This window comes from Saccostrea cucullata, unplaced genomic scaffold (assembly GCF_032062105.1).
Source record: "Saccostrea cucullata isolate Sc308-1 unplaced genomic scaffold, CSIRO_AGI_Scuc_v1 ctg4274, whole genome shotgun sequence".
NCBI lineage: Eukaryota > Metazoa > Mollusca > Bivalvia > Ostreida > Ostreidae > Saccostrea > Saccostrea cuccullata.
The window spans coordinates 1-26,533 of NW_026931589.1; the positions used below are offsets into that span (position 1 = coordinate 1).

The following is a 26,533-nucleotide window of genomic DNA, read 5'->3' on the forward strand; positions in this document are numbered from 1 at the left end:
CATGCGCCATGTTGTTTACTTTCACCACAGGCGCTCTTCACAATCTGTAGTAAATTTCTCACCTTTCCCGCGGCTTTTCCTAAGCTAACGATCCCTAACTTTTGACCAGACATTGTAACATTAATCCTCTGTTGTTGGGAATCTCGCTGGTCCCGATCTTTCTGCTGTGTGCAGAACAACGTGCGTCTGTCACACCGACTCCATTCTCCCTTTCAGCTATTGTTATCGTCGATGTACCACGTGCAAACAAAACGCATTTTCCCTCCAATGAGCGGTTCGCGATTTACCGTTCCAGTCGAGGTCAGAGGTTATGTTTACATTCTACACGTGACGAACGGGTCTTGAAAACCCAGTCATTTACACGACTTTCCGCAAAGACACAAGTAAATGTTCATATATATATATATATATATATATATATATATATATATATATATATATATATATATATATATATACATAAATTGTTTATAACCCCAACGAATCATGCGAATCTGCGAAAATAAAGCTGAAAAAAGGGGGGTGTAATTAAACTTGTGTAAGATATTTGCAGAAATTGTACAAACATTTTTTTCTTTTCACGCACAATGTAAATCGTTTTCCATATTTTATACTTCCTAATTAAAATTTAGCTGTCCATTTGATGGAACGCTGTACTGTGTAGATGCTGTTTTATGTCATGTAGATGCAGAACAAAAACAATCTCATTGACAAGATGTTTCAACATATTTAATAAAACAATGTGTTAAAGTAATTCCTAATTAAAAATACAAATGGCAAGTAAAAATATGAATACAAACAACTGATATAGGCTTTGTCTGCACAGTCTCCCATTTTTCATGAATTTATGCAATTGAATGTATTCTTACTGTATATAGAACAAGCATTTTTTCGAGTAAAGACCGGGATAGATATTATCTCTTTATTCTTAATAAGTTAATTCCCTCACCATGACCTCAAGTTTTGGAGATAATATGTTTGAATATAATGCATGTAAAAACATAAAGCACAAATTAATATATCACAAATAGGAGGAAAAATTTATTCCAAAATAAGAGGGCAGTTTAAAATATAATAACCCATTGGAACAGCTAGTAAATATGTTATAAATCCACAGAAGACCACGCAACAAAAATAGCTGAAAGGTAATTAAATAAACTGTTGGCATAAATAGAATGTTTCTTTTTTTGTAAATGGATAGATCTTTAAGTCTAGCTGATCTGTATGTCTGTCTGATTTTATTGCCCTGAGAGAGCTATACAGTTTTGCAGCAGAGTGCCAGTGATAAAAATCAAAAGTCATCAGACCAAAATTCTTGTGCTATGGTGTACACTCAGACAAAAAACTAACATTATATTAAATCTAACACCTATCAAAATACTCATGCAGTCTTAAATTCTCATCAGTTAGTATTAGAGCCTTGTTGATGTATTTTCTTATGAGTATCACAACAGTATCAAACACAAAAAATATACCATCACCTTTAAGGTATAAATATACCAAAAGATTAGTATTTGTCAAACAAGTAATAAGGCCCATGATATCAGTTTATGTATATAAATACATGTATAATTTAAAACTGAACAAAGAGAAAAGAAAATGAAACAGTCGGTAAAAAAATGAATGCATGTAAAAACAAGAGGCCCAAGGGCCACAGCGCTCACCTGAGCACATCGGGCTTGAATTTACTACCCCCCCCCCCCTTCCAGGCTTTCATCATTTGAACAAACTAGAATCTACACTACCTGAGGATGATTCCATATAAATATCACTAATCATAGCTTTGAAGTACTTGAAAAGAAGATTTTAAAAGGTTTCCCTATATATCCCTATGTAAAACTTGGGTCGGCCATTTTGGTCCCACCCTACCTCCCGGGGTCATGATTTGAACAAACTTGAATCTGCACTACCTGAGGATGATTCCACATGAGTTTCATCTTTCCTGGCCCAGTGGTAATTGAGAAGGATTTTTAAAGATATTTCCTATATATTCCTATGTAAAACTTGGGTCGGCCATTCTGGCCCCACCCTTGCCCTGGGGGTCATGATTTGAACAAACTTGAATCTACACTACCTGAGGATGATTCCACTTGAGTTTCATCTTTCCTGGCCCAGTGATGCTGGAGAAGAAGATTTTTAAAGAATTTTCCTATGTATTCCTATGTAAAACTTGGGTCGGCCATTTTGGCCCCACCCTTGACCCGGGGGTCATGATTTGAACAAACTTGAATTTACACTACCTGAGGATGATTCCACTTGAGTTTCATCTTTTCTAGCCCAGGAGTGGTTCTGGAGAAGAAGATTTTTAAAGATTTTTCCTATGTATTCCTATGTAAAACTTGGGTCGGCCATTTTGGCCCCAACCTTGCCCCTGGGGTCATGATTTGAACAAACTTGAATCTACACTACCTGAGGATGATTCCACTTGAGTTTCATCTTTCCTGGCCCAGTGGTTCTGGAGAAGAAGATTTTTAAAGATTTTTCCTATGTATCCCTATGTAAAACTTGGGTCGGCCATTCTGGCCCCACCCTTGCCCTGGGGGTCATGATTTGAACAAACTTGAATCTACACTACCTGAGGATGATTCCACTTGAGTTTCATCTTTCCTGTCCAAGTGGTTCTTGAGAAGAAGATTTTTAAAGATTTTTCTTATATATATTCCTATGTAAAACTAGGGTCGGCCATTTTGGCCCCACCCTTGCCCCGGGGGTCATGATTTGAACAAACTTGAATCTACACTACCTGAGGATGATTCCACTTGAGTTTCATCTTTTCTGGCCCAGTGGTTCTGGAGAAGAAGATTTTTAAAGATTTTTCCTATGTATTCCTATGTAAAACTTGGGTCGGCCATTTTGGCCCCACCCTTGCCCCGGGGGTCAAGATTTGAACAAACTTGAATTTACACTACCTGAGGATGATTCCACATGAGTTTCATCTTTCCTGGCCCAGCGGTTCTGGAGAAGAAGATTTTTTAAAAATGCCATTAATTTTTAACAAATTCATAATTATCTCCCCTTGGAAAAGGGCGTGGCCCTTCATTTGAACAAACTTGAATCTCCTTCACCCAAGGATACTTTGTGCCAAGTTTGGTTGAAATTGGCCCAGTGGTTCTTGAGCAGAAGATGAAAATGTGAAAAATTTACGACGCCGACGACGACAGACGACGGACAAATTTTGATCAGAAAAGCTCACTTGAGCCTTCGGCTCAGGTGAGCTAATAAATTCAACAAGCTAATTCTGAGAATCTGTGTCCCATGCTTAAGGCAAAAAAAGATCTAAGGGGGGGGGGGGAGTAAAAGGGGGTTGGACACTTTAAGAAGGGCAGGCAGGGCCAAAGGTAATTATAGTACAATATTTAAAGCTTCTTGAAATATTGCCTGGAAATGAAAGTAATTTCAGAATGTATGAATTTACTACACAACTTTGACCTTTTGACCTTAAAATAAATAAGGATTTTTCATAGGTCATAAGGAGTTTGGGTATAAAATGTCATTGCTAAAGATTTAAGGCTTCTTGAGATATCATGCAGATAGAAAGTGTTTATAAACAGACCAAAAATTTTGAATTTATGACCATGACCTTTGAACTTCCTTACGCCATAGGGAATTGTTGTGTATAACTTCTTCGCAAAACCTCAAAGGCTTAGTTACAGACACACAGAAATACAAACAAATGGATGGACAGATGACAGAATGAAATTATATAATATCCCCCACTTTCAGTGGGGGACAAAATGTATTTGGCAAACTAGGAGAGCTCATAAAGAGTGGACTGTGATCATTGTAGCTGCAGACCTGTTTATAGAGTTATGTTTTTATTTATTCATCTTTGACCATAATGCTACAAATCCCAATGTGCAAATAGGGTTCAATTTAAGAATTTTTGTGCACTGTTTGGGAGATTTTCTCTTCATTGTCATCTCTACAAACAATAAACTCACTTGTTTTGAATTTTTGCCATCCGGCAAACAGTTTTAGACAATTGAATTTATTGATTTGCAGAGAAGACTACAAAGGGTTGGGAGGTGGAAAAAATATACAGGTTGTTAAAGATTTTTTAGAATTAGGGAGTGAAAGATAGTTGATTAACCAATGTGGGAAAGTGGAGAAATTCTCCCCAATAATGTGCAGAAAATCTTACATTGCCAAAATTTCATTTTATTTGCATTTTGGATCTATAACAATACGGTCAAAGACTAATAATTTATAAAATCATAATGCTACAGTTCTGCAGCTATGATTACGTACAATTAATGAAATAACACTATGCAGCTTGTACAACTATATAAACACCACATACACAGAACACATACCCTTGACCTTTAAAACAAGAATTCAAAAACACTATGCAGCTTGTACAACTATATAAACACCACATACACAGAACACATACCCTTGACCTTTAAAACAAGAATTCAAAAACAGATCTACATGTAAGGCAATTCATGATATGTAAATAAAAATAGGATCCATTCTGCCTGAGATATTATTCTATTACAGTGGTACTTTAATTTATCTGAACACATGTATGTTCTAAAGCAATTTGTCCAAATTAAATAAAAAGTTATTTTCATATTTGGTGGATATTATAAAATTAAAGTGTATATTCTTTTTCTCCAGAAATTGTTTAGAATGTGAAATGATTTTAAAAGGAACAAAGTCTTGACTGCATAAAGCATTTGACTGGCAATGCTGTATTTTGAGGATTTTTAAACTCTACAAATCTAAGACTTTTGGTGTTAAAACTGTCCTGTCTGGTGCAGAGAGAAATCGTCTGGAGACATCTGGAGTGAGATGATGCCAGAGTTAAAACTGGACACGCATAAACTGAAAAATAGTTTTACATCATTACATACTTAAAATCTTTATAATCTCTTCATGCCTATTACAATAAGTATGGCCGGTGGATGGTGACATACCTGAGATCATCGTAACAGATAATGGAGGTCAGTGGACCAGATCCAGCTACAGGGAAACAAGTCAGACACTCTGTAGGACCAGAAAAAAACAAAAAAACATTCACATTACTCAGCTTAAACCTTTATAGCAAACCCCATATAAATGTGTGAAAGCTTGCCATTCTGTAGGGACCAGAGTAAGCAAAATCATTTGGAAAGTTGACGGTGAGATAGAAATTAACCCTGTATCCCATCGATTAATTAATATATTTAATAAGGTTTTAAAATTAGACACTAAATTATTTAATCACAATAACAGATTCAGGTTTATGTGCAAACCTTTGGTGTTCATATCCCACAGTCTAATGGTGGTGTCCCTTGAGGTGGTAGCTATGATCTTTTTTCCATCAATGGACAGCAAGAAAATGCAAGATTCCACAGCTTCACCGTGGTCCCTATATTCATGAACTATACTCCTCCCTCGTAAATCCCATAACTGAAAAACAAATACATATGTAAATGTACACTGTATCCAATATAGAAAATTGTAACTGCAACTGGTGAGGAGAAGAAGGCAATAAACCAGAACAGGATTTGAACCCCTGACCCCTTGAATTAGTAGTCAGGGAAAGGTGCTCTATTAATGGAGCTATCTGGCCACAGGCAAACAAACCCACCTGACCATTACACAACAAATGCACAGAATTACCAATGTTTGCCAACAATTTTATGCATAAATATATTGTGAAAGCAAAGCATTGTCAACATCCTTATGGGATCAATATGCATCAGTTTTAAGCATTTTATAATATTGAATGTTAATTTTGTCATAATTCAGGATGAACTTTGACCTTACCGTGGCCTCACAACCTTTGCCACCAAAACCATTGCTGCATGTGACACAGTACAACCCATCTGGACTGACATCACAAGCCATCTGAATATAATGCTTCCTGGGAAAACTGTGAACAACCTGAAGGGTTCTTGTGTCAAATAACCTATCAAAAGAAAAGTATGTATTCTTGCTGTTACAGTAGCTTTTTTGTGTCTATAACCATTAAATATAATATCTCTATACCGAGAGCATTTTGCTTGACCCAAACTTACAATCAAATAGAAATTCAAAAAAATTTGGCATCTAAAGAATTCAATGTAAAATTCTGCCCAAAAATGGATGAAAAAGGCTACTTTTACAATATGAATGGAATTTTTGGACATGATGATGAACACATTAATATTTTAATAATTTATAAAAAATATTCTTTTGACTAAAGCTAGGCATCACCAGTATTAAAGTGGTTACCTGACTTCCTTGTCTTCTCCAGTCTGAACCAGTAAATGTGTGCCTGGTACAAACTTCACATCTGTCACCTATTTAACAAACATTTTATTTGTCAGAACAATGCATTTTTATGGCAATTCAACATCTCTGAAAATCTATTCATATCTAAAGTTAAAATAAAACTTTAACCATCTGAGGGAGGTTTCACCATAAATTTTCACGCAGAGTTAATGTAAACAAAAATTTGTTCTTAATTTATGTTCCTGTGAATATGCGTTTTTGTTACTTACTAAGCCCATGTGAATATTGCAATTGTTTTATTCTTAATAAATTTCTGTGGCTGCTATTTTTTTTTAATTCTTACTAGGTTCCTGTGGATATTACTCTGTAAGAGACACTGAGCAGTGTTTACATCCCAGATCTTCACATGATTGTCTCTAGATCCACTGCACAACCACGAATCATCTAAAAATATAGTTATAATGAATAATCTTTGAATACAAGGTTATTTAAAAGTAACAAACAGACATTGAAAACATTACTTTCAAAATAGGGTCTACAATGTACCTAAAGTATTTGAATGTATGATGGTCAACATTATATTGTTTTTATTCTAAATACTGTACATGTGGAATACATTACAGTGTTTTTAATTTCACAATATTCACAATTTTAGAATTTTCTGTAAACTTTACCACTTACCATGGTTTAAATCAATGGCAGTCACTACAAGGTCATGACCATTGAATTCCTGTAAACAGTTTGGATTCCCACTCCTCCACATTTTAATAGACTTGTCTCTTGATGCACTGAATATGTTGTTGCTTGTTTTACCATTCCGGATCTGTAAATATTAACATTAAGCTAAAAGACACTAGCATCCATAATCATATGACTAACAGTTATAAAGTTAATGACTATAAACAAAAAGAGTAAAGTTATTTTGATTACAATTTTTTTTTATAGATCAGTCTTGTAAACATCACTTGTATAAAAACCACCTACCTTTGTTAGCTCCCTTTCATGACCTGTCCATCTGTCTATTAAATTGTGGTTTTCATAATCATAAAGGGCTACTGTCTGGAAAAAGGCAAAAAATATACTTAACAGCTATCGATCATGACTGTCTTACATATGTCAGCTACATTAATTTGTATTCAGAAAATAAGCATTACAACGTACGAGTGTAAAACCCATGATACCTTATCTTTACTGCAGGATAAACAGAGGCCTGGTTGTACAGGGGAAAGGTGAACCACAGCATCATCATGCACTGGGGTCTTAGCAACGCGGCAGGCCACTATTCTACTGTCTGATTCATAACTGTCGTCCCTCTCCGAAGAATCTGTCGTACTTTTCCGCCTATTAAATTGATTAAAAAATTTCTATCATTTCCATTTTAAACAATGCTCAAAACATGTACACCTCCTGCAGCTTTAGTCTGCACAATAAAATTTTATTTTATTAACATACACTTTGGATTGATTAAAAGTTTCATTAAAGTTTAGCTTTTATAGTGTTGTTTACAAATATGTTTTTTTATTAACAAGAAATAGAGAAAAAAAGAAAGTATGTGATTATGCATATAGTCTGTCGAAAATGTAGACACACAATAATATAGTTAAATCAAAAACTTGTGCCGGACCTAATACTGATTGTATGACGGTGAAAAAAAGGAAATTCGAAAATTAACTTTTCATGATAGATCATACTGATTACCCCTTTTTACTCGAGCGCTTCCTTCCAAACAATTTTCCAAAGGACTTAAACATCTGAGCAATATTGTCACTAATAACACATCACGTTAAAACAAGTATTCTGGTGTCATTTGTATATTTGTCTTCTCAACTTCTCTTTGTTTACGTTTGCCTTGTTCGTGTCAGGTTAACTTGATCAAGGTTGGGATAGTAATATGTTAGTGCGTTCGTAATTTATTCGACCCATACAGGTAGTTTTCATTCCTATAAATATTCTATTCAAATTATAACTACCGGTATTCTATTCAACGCAAATTTTATTTTTTGGTTACTTCAAACATCACTGGTCCTATTCTATGAAAAAAAATGTTTATGTCACTGCATAACTAATCGAAGAAAAGCAAACATGAAATTTCCAAAGCTTCAAGTGTATAAAAATCAAATTCAGTTTGTAAATTAAATATCAAGGGCAAAGTTACTATTGAAGAGTACGAAATTACAACAAATTTTCTGTGAAAAAAATTGCATGATTAGATACATGTAACTCCCCAAACCCTGACCCTTGGGCCATAAACACCTTTCTTGATTTTTGTGCACTGGATTCATTAAGAAATTCACAAGTTTTGTACCTATCGCAAACTTTTCAAGAGAAGAAGCTGAAAATTTTATGAAGTTTCTCTGAGTGATGCATGATTGACAAAAGCAAATAGAGATATGTCAATTGTGTTACACAGTTTAATCTGATTTTGATTAGTAAACTATATTCTGTGGACTTGTACCATACCAAAAATGTCAAGGTAGTGAAATTACAAAGATAAGCAGTTTTACTGTTTAACATTAAAACCATTAACTATATATAGTTCTACATTACATAGAGCTTCATGAATAGAACAGACACTGAACAATATTTGATACTGCTTGCAAGATAGAAAATAATGAACACCTTTATATATAAACAGACTAAAACAATATTTCACTTAAATTTTAACAGTTTTAATTGATTATAGGAATAGAATTTACAATACTATATTATATTATATGTACTTATATATTTCTCATGCCTGAGAAATTTTTATCACAGATTTAATACAGTAACTCCTTTTTGTCACATAAATGTATCTGCATTTTTTTCATATGATCCTTCTGTTGCGTGACATGTATATCCCGTATGTGATTATAATACATTTTTTTAATCATAAATCATATCCAACAACAAAAATTTGACATCCTAATATACATATTATAGTCAAGCACTTTGCTAATTATAAAACAACAAATCATCCATATCATTGAAATACATGCTTTAAAATTTCCACCTGATCCAAAAGTAAATAACGTCTGACTTAGCTATCAATGCAACCACAACTTCTGAAATAAATAGTTTCTGTCAAATGCATCATCAGATTTGTGACAATCATACCATGGATCCTTGCATGATTTCTACGACCCTATAAAATGTATATTCAACAAGAAATCTGTGAGCCAGTGCTCACTAGGAATACCCCCCACTCTGGTGTGAATAAACACTATCATGTTAATATACATAAGTTCAATTACGGACAGATGCACAGAAAAATATGAAATTGACAGATTCATATCAAAATTAATCCCACCATATAGCATGCCTCAACAAAGAGTGTACTAAAATTAAGTAGTTGCTGAGAAAACTGCGAAGAAAATTTGTTATGTATGAAACGGACAGATGCACAGACAAACAGGAAGTTGACATCGGATTTGATCAAAAATGCATCCCACCATATGGCATGCCTCAGAGAAGATTGAGTTAAAATTACAAGCATCTGCGACGAGTAGTTTCTGAGAAAACTGTGACAAAAATTTGTCATGTATGAAATGGACAGATGCACAGACAAACAGGAAGTTGACATCGGATTTGATGAAAAATGTATCCCACCGTATGGCATGCCTCAGAGAAGATACTGTTAAAATTTCAAGCATCTGCGATGAGTAGTTGCTGAGGAAACTGTGACGAAAATTTTTGTATGAAATGGACAGATGAACAGACAAACTGGTAGTTTACATTGGATTTGAACAAAAATGCATCCCAATGTATGGCATGCCTCAGAGAAGATTGTGTTAAAATTCTAAGCATCTGCGATGAGCATTTGCTGAGAAAACTGCGACGAAAATTTGTTACGGACAGACAGACAGACACACAAGGGTAAAACAGTATACCCCTTCAGAGCGGGGGTATAATAATTTGAAACATCTATGATGTCTTTTCTACATACATTTATTTTACAGTGGATATTTTATAGACTAATTCATGTCAATTTCATATCAATGGATGTGATGTCACATTGGTTTTTGCATAAAAATGGTGAGAATTAAAATGAATTCACACATGAAAACAAGCAAAAAACATGATTTCTATGTTTAGACATATGACACAAAGAATCTCCCATTGGTTTGTGGTTGGATATGATCTATCCATCTCTGTGTGTCAGCTCAAGTTTCTTTCTCTATCCATGCAAAGCTCTTAGAACACACAGCTCTCTGGATACTGTAGCAATCATATCAAACTACAATCCTGGTGAGAGATCTTTATGTATAAAATGAAGAAAGATAAACATAACATATTTGAGAAAAAAATATGAACATGTACAATATTTGCTTGCTTTTAACTCTGTATTCTTTGAAACATTGTAACAGTGACAAAAAAAAAATCCATGTACATATATAAACAATATCAATTTTGGAAAAGATAAAAATATCAACAAAATATGATTTTTTTATACTTTATACAAGTTGAGTTTATACTTTATTAGGAAGTATCATGAGTATGTAATAATTACTTTTTAAAAAATAAATGCATATATACAAAACAAATAACATGTATGCAAATACAAAAAAAGTAACACTTTGGGCATCCTTTGTAGCCCATCCCTGCCCCTGGTCCTACAATTTACATGTGTACACTTTATAAAGATATACAATCATATAGATTTGTAAATGTTTATTCTCAAGATTTTAACAATATCCTAATATTATTCAATTAAGATAAATTAGCTCCCTCTATATAGATTGACGTATCACTCCCATTTTACACAAATCTTGGAGAAACTTGTATATTCTTTGGTTTTGGTATTCCCTTTTTAAAAAAAAAGCTTACAGCCAACTCTACTTTATTTCATACTTATCTCCCATCAAATGGCAGAAATACACTAGTCTGAATCTCCATCACAAAAATAGATGCTTCAATTTAAGACAATACGGGGAAAAATATAAATAGCACTGTATGGTCTTTGATAGCATGTTTGAGAAAGACATGTTTACAAAATGATCACTAAAACACGTGTATTTGGTCTCTGTGGAAAGTAACCATTTCATCGTCCAACGTGAGAAGAACCTGAAACAAAAACATTACTGCAAGTATTATTTGTAATTTTATATGAAAGCAGTAAAATTATCGATAAAAAAGATTTGTAGTTTAAACATTTTTCATCAAACAATGTCTTAATTATCATAACAAAAATGATACAAATGACAGGTAAACCACACATACATTATAAAAGAGGACCCCCTTCTTTTTAAATCTGCATGTGCAAATTGATGGAGGATTGTAAAGAAGCAGATCAAGATACAACACATTTTGGTGGCAATTATATTGCATCAAATGAATTTTGATTTTCATACGTTTTTGAATATTATTAAAATGAAAACAATTTGTTAAACTCAATATTTAAGACCTGACTTTTTGCAACTTAAAACAACGTACAGCACGTGTATATATATGTTTTATATGTTACACATTCGAAAACTAATGTGTTTATAAATGCTTGTAAGTTTGGGTTGTCAGTCGCATATGAAAATCTATATACATTGTACCAACATTCAGAATTTGATACAAACAATGCCTCCTAATACATGTACATGTACATATATATGTACACGTACTTCTTTATTAGAAGATATGATATTTGATAAGAATTTGTAATGTTCTTTGAAAAGAAAACTTTTTAAAGTTATGTATTGATGATAATTTACCAAAAAGGAAAAGAACAAGGCAATGGAGGAAAGGAAATGCCAAATGTCATGAGCATCATAAAATTCCAGCAGCATGCAGTCTCTGTTTCCTTCTCTTGATCTGGAAGGGGTTTTCTATAATAAAAAAAACAACAACCAAATGACATTCATTACTCTTAAATACAAAAAAAGATTGACCATTGTCAATAAAACAAAGATTCAAATCCTCCCAGCTATTCTGTTACTTAATATGTATAACAGCCTTTTATAAAGATTTAAATAAACTTCAGTTACTTCCACTTACTTGCCAGGATGTCAGATTAGAGAAAAAGAAATAAAGAGCAAGGGCCCACACAATGACAGCTCCAGCAATAATACAGCCAGCAAGGAGGTGAATTCTCTCACCATACCGCAACTACAGATGAATAAAAACAAGAGGCCCAAGGGCCTTGAATCGCTCTTCTGATAAATTGTACAATCTATCACTTCTATTAGAAGCCTCCAACTCTATTAGTATCATAAGACCCAAAATGCATCAACTGACAATGTTTGATAATATTTACCAGTTAAGACTGAAGATCTTATAATATAATTATAAAATACCATAAGTAGGTCACAGTGACCTACCTTTTGATTGAAATTTTCTGAGGACTCAAGATACATTAATTGACAAAGACTGATGATTCTAAGTAAATAAGTACCTGAGATAATCAAAAGTAGGTCACCATGACCTACTTTTAGGTCGATATTCTCCGAAAACCCAAGATGCATCATCTGACAAAGTTTGAAGATTCTAAGCCAATAAGTACCAGATATAATTAAATATAGCCCTCAAATGTCAAAAGTAGGTCACAGTGACCTACTTTTTGGTCGACTTTCTCCAAAAATCCAAGATACCTAAACTGACAAAGTTTGATGATTTTTAAGCCAATAAGTACCTGAGTAATTCAAAAGTAGGTCACAGTGACCTACTTCTTGGTCGACATTCTATGAAACCCTAAGATGGCTCAACTGACAAACTTTGATGATTCCCGAGCCAATAAGTACCAGATATAATTAAATATAGCCATAAAATGTCAAAAGTAGGTCACAGTGACCTACTTTTTGGTCAACATTCTCCGAAAACCCAAGGTGCCTAAACTGACAAAATTTGGTGATTGTAAAACTAATAAGTACCCGAGATATTCAAAAGTAGGTCACCGTGACCTACTTTTTGGTCGACATTCTCCGAAAACCCAAGATGTCTCAACTGACAAAGTTTGATGATTCTTAGCCAATAAGTGCCTGAGATACTTAAATATAGCCATAAAATGTCAAAAGTAGGTCACTCCGAAAACCCAAGATGCATCAACTGACAAAGTTTGATGATTCTTAGGCAGTGAGTGCCTGAGATACTTAAATATTGCCATAAAATGTCAAAAGTAGGTCACTGTGACCTACTTTTTGGTCGACAATCTCTGAAAACCCAAGATGCATCAACTCACAAAGTTTGATGATTCTAAGCCAATAAGTACCGGAGATACTTAAATAAAGCCATAAAATGTCAGAAGTAGGTCACCGTGACTTACTTTTTGGTCATCACTCTCCGAAAACCAAAGATGCATCAACTCATAAAGTTTGATGATTCTAAGCCAATAAATACCTAAGATACTTAAATACAGCCATAAAACGTCGAAAGTAGGTCAACGTGACCTACATTTTGGTCTACATTTTTTAAAGACCCTACTCCTACAAGTAAGAGCCTCGGTTAACGTCCCTTCGCTCCTTATATACCTCGGACTCTTACATCCGAAGGCCATTTTCTAACGAGCTCGTTCCGCCTGAGATTTTGGGCGGAACGTATTAAGCGTGAATTAAACTGTTTACAAGTAATTTTCAGGTACCTACGTGTTTGCATGGGGTATGAAAGTCACAAGAAATAATAAAATCCATTTTATTCAGTGTGCATTACTGTTAATTAATGAAAATTGTCATTATTCCAATTTGTCTCCAGAAGTACTTTCGATTTGACTTCACGTTAATTTTGCGGATTGCTTGTCAGAAAACGAAATTTTCGTTGCATTACATTGGTTGCGTTTCGTCAGATTTTCTGAATTCCATTTCCGAATTTTAAACAGACGACTTGTTTCAATTTCTGCTTCGATTTAAAAAATAATGGATTTATTGCTAATACGAGAGGTTAACAGTGTTTTATGCGTAAGTTTTATCGTAAATATTGAGTATTTTATTATTTCGTACCATTCGTTAATATACAAAGCCTTATTTCTTAATAAAATATTTTTTTTCCACTTGGGGTTTCAGCGGCGAGAATTTTTACAATGGATGCTAGAGGTTACGCGGCGCCAAGTCAAAAGTATCTCGCCGTGAACCTCTAGCATGCTGGAGTATTAAAGACCCAAGATGCATCTACTGACCAAGTTTGATGATCGTAGGTCTGAAGGTAATCAAAATATGCGTTTCAAACAATTTGAAAACAAATGCCAGCAAAATTCAAAAAGTAGGTCACAGTGACCTACTTTTTCATAAATATGTTTTAAGGTCCCAAGATGCATCAACTTACAAGATTTGATGATTCTAAACCTCCCAGTGTCTGAAATAATGGGATTAAATGTTTTTAAAAGGATTAGTCATAAAGTTCAAAAAGTAGGTCACAGTAACCTACTTTTAAGTTGACGTTGTTCAAGGACCCAAGATGCATCAACTGACAAAGTTTGATGATTACAGACCTTAAAGTGTCCAAAATATGCCTTCAAATTAATTTGAAAACAAAGTCCCGCAAAATTTAAAAAGTAGGTCACCGTGACCTACTTTTGAGTTAACATGATGTGAAGTCCTAAGATGCATCAACTAGATTTGATGATCCTAGTCCTTATAGTAAGCAAAATATACACATTTTTATTAATTGTAAATTTAGGTCAACGTTGAAGTGACCTTGAGACCACGCCCTTTGCCCCAGGGTAATTCCCCGTGCTAATTTTAATCTTCTACATATCCTTATCCTTGTATGTAAGTTTGGTGAAAATCTGCCTGGTGGTTCTGGAGAGGAAGATTTTTTAGCAACCAGTACTTTTGGTTTTGTTTTCTTGATTATCTCCCCTTGTTTAAGGGTCCCAAACCCTTATTTGAGTATAAATGGTAGCCTTTGGGCCAATGATACCCTTTGACAAATTTGGCACTGATTGGCCAAGGGGTTCTTGAGTTATGGCCCATATTCTAAAAAGTTTACGCACACCACACAAATGGCCATAGCATTAGCTCTTTGTGCCTTTGGCTCAGAAGAGCTAAAAATCAATTTTAAAGTTAAAGATTTACAGATAAATCAGCTTATCTGATGAACTGTACTCTATATATTCTGGGGAATTAAATTGTTTAACTGGAAAAAAAATTATAATTTTTAAGCAAACTTTTTTCAGAAATACTAAGAAAAAGATGTAAAATATCAAAATAAAGGTCACTGTGACCTACTTTTTGGTTGACATACTTGGAGAATCTAGGATATCCACAAACTGACTAAAGAGCCATAGCTGCTTTGTATACTAACGGCATGGTCAACTAATGCATTTTTAAAAAGCTTTCAGCTCAGGTGAGCTAAAAAGCTCAAAATGTGTACAAGTGTGTAGCTGATTAAGGACCCAGGATGACAACAAATAGTGACAGGTGGACTTAAGTGACCAACTAACAGACATACCTTCATTATAATGTAGAATGTACAATAAATCATAAGATTTCCAATGAAGATTCCCAACAGATAAGTGGCAAAGTCTGGAGAATGGTACACAGCTCCATATACTGCACTGCAAAGTGGATTAAAATATTAAGTATACAATGACAAGACTGAAGGACTCTGATTTCGTTATATTATATTATGTACATTTAAAGCATTTCCTCCTTGGTCAAATAGAAATCATTCAGCCTGGTGATATACTTTATCCTAATAATATACATAATATACCTACATTACCCAATTGATGATATTTCCAAACACCAATAAAACCATTCTATCCTAAAAATATTAGACAGTGCTGATAAATAGAGGATATTTATAAACACACAATTTTATTTCAAAAGATAAGCATGAAAATTTCCATAAAATTGATATATATGTTAATGGGTATAACTACATTGTATACTTTATATAAGTATATAAGTCAATAAAAAAAGTACTTACTGGATACATTGGTCTTTTACATCTCAACATGTCATATCGACATACCATATACACTCTTCTAAAAATCCCTTTATCTGAAAAAAAAATTAACAAGTTTTTTGGTGCTACGATGTACTGTATTTTTATAAACATGAAGCCCGTTACTTGTATTCCAAAGAAGAAGACAAACTCACCTACTCTCCATCTTCCAATGAAGTAGATTTGAACACTAAGAACTAAATAGAACAACATGTATACACAGGCAAAGAAAATCCAAAATATATTGGTCCCATATATCTGAAACAGATTAAACATATCCGTTTGACACTTACAACATACATAATCTTAATAAACAGAAATAATCATTGCACAATTTCAAGTGCTTAATATATGTTAATGACTAAAGAAGATTTTTAAAGATTACATTTACTTTAATTTAGCCCCCAGCCCTCAGGCTTCAGGTGGAAGGTTGGGGGGGGGAGGGGAGGGGGAATGAAATTAACAATTTTCAGTTCCCTTCCTCATAGTTGCTAGCCAAATTAGTTGAAATTGGTTCAACAGTTTCATATCTAGAAATAGATAAAAATTCTCAACAGATGACAAGTGATGGAAGAAGACTCCCAACCCCCCAACCCCTAGAAAAAAAAACAAAACAAAAAAAAAAACACATTGCAATAGGTCACCTGAGTGAATAACAAAATAGTAATCCTTAATTTAATTTTTGTAGCTCAATGGTACAAATAGCATTGCAGCAAAATTTTTAAAATAGTCACTTACTACTCCAATGACAGCTATGAATATGACAAAGGCCATGAGAAGATAGGAGGTGTGGGCTTTAGCACTGACATCCGGATGTCTTGTCTGGTAGATCTTCAGCATGCATAAGCAGGCAATGATGTACATAAACGAAGTGTCTGCAATTATAGAAATCACTGATTAGAATTTCAATATAAATCTCAATTTTAAGCTGCATGAAAAAATGCGTAGCAAATAAGATTAATTAAATACTATTTCCTAAATGATTTATTTTTTTGTTTTGTCCCTTTTGAAAATTTTTCACACATATTGAGATGCCATGACTTGCTGGTGGAGAGCTGCAAATTTAGTCCTATACATGGCTTTTAGGCCATTGAGGTTAAGGAATTTTTTTCCTGCCAGCATCTAATGCAACATGGGAATTTGGTTCATACAGTCTCATCCAAAGGACAGATCTCCAGGACCTGCAATGTGACTTGAACCTGTGGCATATGGATTAAATCCTTATTCCATGACAAAGGCTCTAACCACTGCACCTTGTGGGTGACATTACCTAAATGTAGTTGCATAATGATTGACTAATAGGGAAAATTAATATCTCACCAAACTGAAAGTTGGAGTAGTTGGGACAGACATGGTAACAAGCACTCATGACCCCCTCCATGATGAGGGCTAAGCCCATGGCAAAGAATAGGCCAAAATGTTGGGGGATCCCTAGCTCCTTCTTCATAGATTTATCTTGTTGTACTGCCAGCCCATATATCAGCTTTCTATAAAAACATCATTATGTAGTAAATTCTTATTTATTTTTAATAAATATTAATAATTATTAATTAATATTCATTTTAAGTTTCCAAAATCAATGTACTTGTATAAACAATATTTATAGTAAATGAGAGGCCCATGGGCCACATTGCTCACCTGAGTAACTTTAGCCATTCTGTCATTTAACAGATTTCCCGCTTTGTAATACCTAACTTGACCTTGACAATCCTAACTGGCCATGATTCAAACAATACTGTAAACCAACTTTTATTCGCGATGACTTTATTTCGCGATTTCCCGGGGATAAACTAGTTCGCGACGATTAATTTTTCGCGACCAAGCCTATTTTGGATCTGTTGTTAATAGGCAAATAGACTGTAAGAACCGCTTCGCGGCGAGAAATATTCGCGATGACGGGGCTCTCGTGAACATCGCGAAAATTTCTCGCACGCGAATAAAAGTTGGTTTACAGTGTAGAATCAACACTAATCCAGGATACTTCCACATAAGCTTTTTTAGTCCACTTGTTCTTGAGAAGAAGATTTTTAAAGTTTTTTCCCCATATACTACCCCCAGGGGTTATGATTTGAACAATTTAGAATCTACACTACACCAGGATGCTTCCACATAAGTTTCAGCTTTTCTGATCCAGTGGTTCTTGAGAAGAAGATTTTTAAAGTTTTTTCCCATATACTTCAATGTAAAACTTGGATACCCTATTGTGGCCCTGCCCTACCCTGTGGGTCTTGATTTGAACAATTTAGAATCTACACTACCCCAGGATGCTTTCACATAACTTTAAGCTTTTCTGGCCCAGTGGTTCTTGAGAAGATTTTTAAAGTTTTCTCCTATATATTTCTATGTAAAATTTGGATTCCCTATTGTGACCCAGCCCTACCCCCGGGGATCGTGATTTGAACAAAATAGAATCTACACTTCCCCAGGATGCTTGTCAGGGATTATCTGCCACTTTACGTAACGTTAAGGTTATTGTTACGCCATAAAACCTTACGCAGACCTGCCTACCCTTTTAATTGCAAGAGTGTAATTTCAGATTTTTTTTCGTGGAATTTAAGAGATAAAAGCGTAATCAATCATGTTTTCCTATTTTGTTGTTTTACTGTAATACTTTATTTTCTTTTAAAATCACCAAAATTGTATATTACTAAACAAAACCAGCATAATCTTTTCTTTTTAGAATCATCTACTGTCAAATAAGTGTTGTAAAACACCAGTATTCTATATTAAACTCAAATCAACCGTACACCCTTAATGAAACATTTGGTCAATTTGTATCAAATCACTTAATTGAAGGCTTGTGTTTGGCTGTTTACACAAATCGTACATAATAACGCTGTATTTTATCTTTTTTACACTCGCATTTCTGTATCTTGTTCAAAGCAATGTTAAAATGGACTAAATTGAGCATAGAAATAGGTGTACTTATTGCAATATCATTAATAGTTAACATAGTAGTGCCTTCTCGAGTTTTTCTGAATCTTCGCCATATCGGTTAACATATATCTACTAGATATATTACATTAGTTATCGAACTGGTCCTCTATTAATTACTTCTTTTACTGGTACTTCTCATTCCATTTCAGCAGGTCATAATTTGACTCTAAATTTTGACGTTGATAATGGATTTAAACCAAAATATCAAAAGCGTAAAATTAATATCAGTGGCGTAATAGCGTAATTTTGTGGTGAAAAGCGGAAGGGTAGGCAGGTCTGCTTACGTTATGTTTCTATAGTTAACAAGAGATGTTTGTAAAACACTTATGCCCCCCTCCCCCCAAATTGGAGTTTTTCTAAGTCCAAAAGGGCATAACTCTGTCTACAATGGTGCAATCCTACCCAAAAGAGAACCTGACCTAGAAATTCAGCTGAAAAATCTGTATACTAAATTTCATTTCAATATGTGCAACCTCTGCAAAGAAAATGAACGGAAACTACAAATAAGTGGAATTTTTCTAAGTCCAAGGGGCATAACTCTGACAAAAAGAGTGGGATCCTATCCAAAACAGAACTTGACCTAGATATTCAGCTGAAAAATCTGTATACTAAATTTCATTTCAATATGTGCAACCTCTGCAAAGAAAATGAACGGAAACTGCAAATAAGTGGAATTTTTCTAAGTCCAAGGGGCATAACTCTGTCAAAACGGTGCGATCGTACCCAAAACAGAACTTGACCTAGATATTCACCTGATAAACCTGTATACCAAATTTCAGTTCAGTATGTGCAATGGTTGTGAAGAAAATGAACGGAAACTAAATGGACCGACAGACTGACATAGAGCAGCAAAGCAATATGCCCTCCCTTCTTCGAAGGGGGGCATAACAACAAGTCTAAAATAAACCACTATGTGATCAAGATGCATTTCTATTCTTTCCACAACATCCTGGTCACAGCACCAAAATGTTGTGGAAATTCCACACCATTTTGTGGTTTATTTTAGACTTGTTGTTAACTATAGAAACGTAATGTAAGGCATTATGACGTAACAATAACCTTAAAGTTACATAAACTTGCGAATAATCTGTGACAAATGCTTTTACATAACTTTCAGCTTTTCTAGCCCATGGGTTTTGGAGAAGAAGATTTTAAAGTTTTACCCTTTATATTTCTATGTAAAACTTGGATTCCCTATTGTGGCCCCACCCTACCCCTCGAGAGTCATGATCTGAAAAATTTAGAATCTATACTACCTCAGGATACTTCCATATGTTTCAACTTTTCAGGCCCAATGGTTCTTGAGAAGAAGATTTTTTAATGACCACATCCTACATTTGTATTTTTGTATTTTCTTATTATCTCCCCTTGGAAGGTGGCTTGGCCCTTTATTATAACAATTTAAATTCCCCTTCACCCAAGGATGCTTTGTACCAAGTTTGGTTAAAATTGTACCTAGTGGTCCTTGAGAAGAAGTCGAAAATGTGAAAAGTTTACAGATGGACAGACAGATGGACTACAGACAAAATGTGATCAGAAAAGCTCACTTGAGCTTTCAGCTCAGGTGACCTTAAAAGGAGAAACTTGAATAAAACTACTTATATTTATAACTTTTTCTATTACATGCATTTTATTCTCTGTCTGGTAATCTAGCACTTTTAATCATATACCTTCTGTACACCAGAAACAAGAACAGGAGGCCCAGAGAGACATATCCAATATTGCTGAAGATGTTGTTGAATGAACTGACAAGACCCCATGGGTGAGCACAATTAAAATTGTAGTAGCAGATGTCTAGATTTCCTGTCACATTTAATACCTGCAATAACGTATTAATACTTCAATGGATCACCAATAATACATTTACCAACTTATAATCTCTTAAATTAAAGCTTGCATGTAACATGTTTAGAGTTAAAAAAAAATGGCAGACAGTTAAACATCAGCAAAAAAATTTACTTCACAATCTGCAAAAAAATTATTATAATAACATTAAGTGTTTTTACATCTTTTAGCAATAAAAAAATAATTGTTAATGGTTTTAATGATTATTTAATAAAAAAAAAATATGTCAGTTAAGTTGTCTTCTTACAAATTACAGTATTTGATAATATACTAGTGTATGCACCATTTTAATGCCTACCTTTTGGTACGTGAACACTAACTGCAGTACAGGAAGTCCATAGAATATAGATATTGCAACCAAGTTTCTGAGAAAATAGGGAGAAGAAATACATGTATTCCATATTCATGAAATAATGAAATAAGTATATAATTCATTTAGTTTGTAAACTGTACAGTTCCATTTCTTGGGGGGAAAAAAAAGAATTACGTGTACATGTACATACTAGCTAGGACAGCAAAGCTTATTTACCTCCAATATATAGCATAATTTCTTGCTTGTTTTTTGTATTTCTTTCTTGATAAATCACAAACAAATAACTCAGTCTGAAAAACAGAACAAAGTACAGTTGTACTTTGGCATCTCAAACAATGATTATAACAATACATGTAAGTTAATCTGAAGGAAAGTCATAGGTTATTAAAGGGTTTAGTTTCACATACAGTTTGTCATGTCATGCAAGACCTCACAAATTCTTCAGCTACCAGGAGCATATGAAACAGATAACAATTAGTCATGTATTTAAATAACCTCTATTGTTAGTTGACCTTAAAATTTTAAAAAGCTATTGTTTATAGAAATTAGTCGTTTATTGTGAAAGAGACGTTGGTTTTCTCCTCAAAAGTTTGAATTCTCTGTCTAGACTTGAAGGAAAATCAATAAAATTTCGAAGTCTATTTGTACAAAAAGATTTATAGAGCAGATCAGATGTTACAACTGACTTCTTCATATCCCGTCTGATTTTCAGTGACATTAGAAAATATTAATATTATACAACATGGCTGGTGTGACACGAAAAAATGTATCCAGATCAATGTCTGTAGGAAACGTGAATTATTCCAAGGAGACAGAAAGAAACAGAACATTAGTTCCAAAGAAGGGTATAACGCCTAGAAAAGGAAAAGACACAGGAAAATCTCATACTGGAGGAGTTGAAAATCTAGTGAAACAAATCCATCAAATTGTGGCTGGACAGGGGGTGTCCCAATTAACAACAATATCTTGTGCTAAAGAAACTATTCAGAGTTTACAGGAATCCATTGAAGAAATGAAGAAAATGGCTAGAGACAATGAAGAGACTGTTTCATTACATAATTTAATTGCTGATATTTTGAAAGAGCTCAGTCATCTTAGAAGTCAACTGAAGGCAAAAGAAGAAAATTATAACACAATGAAAGAATTCTATAGCCAAAATTTAAAAGATGCAAAAAATGAAGTCCAAATTCAAATTCTTGAGTTGGAATCAGAAAAGCAAGAAAATGACAAACTTAGGAGAAGAAGTGATAACCTTCAACAAAAAGTGACAGATTATGAGAGCAGAATACACAAATATCAGCAAGATTTCAGAATTCTTGAGGAAAAGAAACAAGAATTGAATGATGAACATCTTGGACTACAGAAAAAGATAGAGAAGCTAGAAGACATTAATTCAGATCAAAAGAATAAAATAGCCAAACTTGAAGCTGAAAATCAAACTTTACAGGTTAAATTTCATCATCAGGGAGAATTAAGTGAAAGAACATCCCAATCTAGAAAATGGGACAGGTTAAAGACAACTGGAAAATATCAAGAGGAATGGGTTCAAAACTGGGTCATGTCCCACTCTCCTGAAGATTCTGGTCATCACACCATGGACACAGAGAGTAATAGACCAAGGTCAGCTGCAACTGCACTCACTTCTTTCTCTCATTCAGCTACAGAGTATTCACACAGACCCATAAGCAGTCGAAGTCTGAAGTTTAGCTGCGCCAACAGTGGGATCTCTACAATCAAACATTCAGAGAGACCTGTTAGCTGTGGGAGTACAAAATTTAGTTGTGCGAATAGTTCTGCCTCCACAGTTATAAATACAGAGAGACCTGAAAGTACTGTAGGTACAGATTTCAGTTGTGCCAACAGTGGAACTTCAATAGTTACTGAAATTCAAAACAAATCATTTTAAACAAGATAGCAAGTAACAATCTGTGAGAATAAGAACTTAAAAAAGAAATGGTTATCCTTAGTTGTCTTTATAGGACAAAACCTACTAAGGAGCACATATGAAAACAACTTGAAGCACCTTGAAGTGTCTAAAGATGAACCACATGTACAAGTTTGATTTGGATATCCTTTATACTCACAATCACAGAGAGATTAAACTAATCTATGCTGATCTGTTTTGCTTTGTCTTTGTCCACTTGCATAGAACAGCATATGGATGCAATTGACAGAGAAATATAATATTTTTGGGAATACAGTGCAATGAACTCTTATTATTTGTTTTTCATTATAATATAGGGAAGAGGGTATCACTCCACTTTAGGTACATATGATAGTTAAGTGTTGTGGACATAATATGTGGAATACTGAACTTTCTGTTTCAAATTTTCTACAAGGCAGAGGAGAGACCAGTGTACTCATTCATAAAATGGGGCTCGAAAGCTTCGAATTACCTTGAGTTAATGAAAAGTTGTCTTTTGCTGAAAGCTGACAACACATCAAGCCATTAGCGCAATGTACAGTCATGTAAATTAATCTACAGGCCTCTAAGTGACCTCCAAAATATAGGCCTCAGTTGGCGCCTCATCAAATATTTTAGTTGTCATGCTAATGCAAAGTTTTAGTCACCAGGAATATTTTTAAGAAAAATCTTTAAAAGTTAATAGTCACCAATAAAGAAAAAAAAAACATGTCCATTTTTAAAAATCATTTCCTCTTCTTTTCAACTTCTATTCACTTTTTCTGAAAATTATTTTTTTTTGAAATATTTAAAGTTCCGGATTCGATGATCAACAAGTCAAATTAAAATGGTCATCAATTCGGCAACTTATGGAAAAATTTTAGGTGCCAATCAAAATTTTTTTTCTATTCTTTTCACTTTTTTGAAAATTAATTTTCTTTTAAAAATATTTCAAGTTTTGGATTTGCTAGTCGACAAGTCAAATTGAAATGGTCATCAATTTGGCAATTTATGAAAATTTTTTAGACACCAATCAAAAATGTTAGGCACTATGGCAACTAAATTAGTCGCCAGTTAGAACACTGAGTTTACCTACATGTATATTGTTAAGGACATTTTTTAATTGAATATTTATTAAATAACTTGCAGAGTACTAAAGAAAACAATCATCACTTTTTACTCACTTTTGTCCTGAAGACATCTTTTTCCAAGTCTGCATCTTTGAGGAAATCAATGTCGTCTGAATCAAGAGAACTGATGGACATGTTGTCTGCTGCATTTGTACTTCTAGTATTCCTGGTAGTTGGAAGGGCAGATGATGTATCAGCAGTTTTGACAGTGGTGCTCAGCAAGTCATTGTGATCATCATCAGCATCTATAATGTAGTTTTAATTTTCACAAATCTACTATATTTTATGCCCTGCCATGAATATAGCAAAAACATATAGAGTCTATCTCATTTGTTTCCATCCTTCTGTCTTTTAGTCTGTCCATCCATCATACTTTGCATTTACCCCATTTTCAAATATGTAAACCAAATTCATACATGGAAATATTACAATGGTGAGAGCTATTCAACTCTGGTGGGATCAGGTGCCATAGGAGAGTAAGCATCTCATGATGCAATATGTTTTTTTGAAAAACGAAATGCAAGTTCTCTATGACAAAAGACTGGCCAAGCAAAGGACTGGTGATGCAAAAATATAGTTATTTTTCAATTTTTTTAAAATAAAAGAATAAAAATAATATGCACTATTTCATAAGACTATACTACACCTTGCTGATGAATAGATCCATATGTTGAAGAACCAGTCCTTGTATTTAGGGGTCTTGCTGGATTGTCCATACTCTCTGTAAAATAGTAGACTTTGAAGAATATTTAACAAGAATACACATAAAATTACAAGAATAAACATGCAACTTATAAATTTCTTTATGTTACATGTATTTCAAAGTCATTTTTTTTTTCTTTTTGATGAAAAGAGCATATATAATGACACCCAAGCTCAGTATCTTTTAAATCTTAAAAAAAACATGATTTTTTTCAGCCCAATATCAAGTCTGACCTGATATTTGGTCTGGAGACTCAGGAATCATCCATATTCCTCTGTGTTTTGAACTGAAGAAAAACAACAACATAATACTATAGATTACATGTATATCAATTATGATCCTTGAATTAAGTTGATGAGGCATTGTGAGAACTGATAATTCTGCTTCATGCAAAATCAAAATGTACATGTACAGTGTTGCATTTACGCATATATTTCTTCTTAAATTTTAGGTAAAAGATCCATGTACTGTACCATCCATGATAAAAACATCCGATACAGAAAGCTAACACGTAAAAGGATCCAAAGAGAGATATAGCAAATAACATTCCCCAGTAGTATTTGTCACCTGAAAAATCACAACAATCTAATTAGTGCATTGAAATCATTGTATTTTTTCGGAATTAATTTTTGTGTCTTTTGTGTGTGCTCTACAAATTTATAAAATTCACTCAAACAAAATTAATCTTGATTTACAGGTACATGCTGTGTTTTTAATTTTTGATTATATCAAAATATATTGATTGTTTAAAGATCTCAGCTGATGATCATACCACTTATAGTTGTCTTAATTTCCAGCGTTATATTCTTCTCTCGTTTGAACCCCGCTGGTAAAATTGTTTCAAGTTCTGAAGAACAGACTTTGTCTAATGGTTTCAGAACAAAAATGACATAGAAAGCATTTCCTGGATAATCCGTTCTCTGAAATATATAAATAACCTCCTAAATCAAGAGTACCTCCAGCGCTGGTGAAAAAACTTAATAGGAAATGTTTTTTCTTTCTTTTTTTAATATAAAGCTCTGTAAATATATTTAGAATATAAATCAAAATAATTTTTTTCTACATGTATATAAGAAAATATACCTCAATCTGAATAGCAGCCTGTTTGGTCATAGTTTGGTACGCTCCTTCAAATTCCACATTAACATTGAGATCATAAACAGGACACTAAAAATGTAAGTAATTTCTAATAAGTCTGAGGGAAAATGCTGCACAGTTCTCAATCTTCTATTGAATAATACAATGAATCAATTCCTTTTTATGTGGTCAAATTTTTTTTGTTGAAGGAAAAAATACTGGTTAACAGGATTTGGTTTTTGTAGCAAAAGGAAAAATGTACTCGACTCCAGTATGAAAGCTGTCTACAGTACACATGCCATACTTCAAGGAAGGCATAAAAACCAAACAAATTCAGTATTTTGGTTCTTGAGAAGAAGATTTTTAAAGTTTTTTTTTAAATACTCCTATGTAAAACTTTGATCGGCCATTGTGGCCCGACCCTACCCCCGGGGGTCATGATTTGAACAAACTTGAATCTACGCTGACTGAGGATGATTCCACATGAGTTTTATCTTTCCTGGCCCAGTGGTTCTTGAGAAGGAGATTTTTAAAGTTTTTTCTATATATTCCCATGTAAAACTTTGATCGGCCATTGT

The 26,533-nt window shown here is 33.8% G+C and overlaps 1 protein-coding gene across 1 annotated transcript; it reads right to left on the reverse strand.

The window, feature by feature from the left end:
- Positions 1–4,586: 4,586 nt before the first annotated feature.
- On the reverse strand, positions 4,587–26,257 carry LOC134233084 (SID1 transmembrane family member 2-like). The gene is made up of 29 exons (XM_062715078.1): positions 26,249–26,257; positions 25,962–26,045; positions 25,651–25,798; positions 25,352–25,445; positions 25,112–25,164; positions 24,822–24,896; positions 24,230–24,420; positions 21,359–21,432; positions 21,128–21,194; positions 20,655–20,803; positions 17,368–17,534; positions 16,786–16,922; positions 16,203–16,305; positions 16,030–16,103; positions 15,818–15,864; positions 15,550–15,655; positions 12,166–12,276; positions 11,883–11,996; positions 11,191–11,244; positions 7,900–7,952; positions 7,383–7,542; positions 7,186–7,260; positions 6,883–7,024; positions 6,545–6,645; positions 6,202–6,269; positions 5,755–5,896; positions 5,238–5,394; positions 4,920–4,989; positions 4,587–4,827 (listed from the first exon to the last, which is right to left on the reverse strand). Exons 1-29 carry the CDS (start codon positions 26,255–26,257, stop codon positions 4,740–4,742), a joined length of 2,913 nt encoding a protein of 970 aa, XP_062571062.1. The 3' UTR covers positions 4,587–4,739.
- Between the last annotated feature and the right edge of the window lie 276 nt (positions 26,258–26,533).

What these genes read in the sequence shown, in the direction of transcription:
- LOC134233084 (XM_062715078.1), bottom strand. An exon ending in GCAAAGGTTGTGAGGCCACG is followed by an intron (nt 5,395 to 5,754) that starts GTAAGGTCAAAG and finishes TTTGTTTTTCAG; the next exon opens with TTATGGGATTTACGAGGGAG. An exon ending in GTGGGATATGAACACCAAAG is followed by an intron (nt 4,990 to 5,237) that starts GTTTGCACATAA and finishes CTGGTCCTACAG; the next exon opens with AGTGTCTGACTTGTTTCCCT.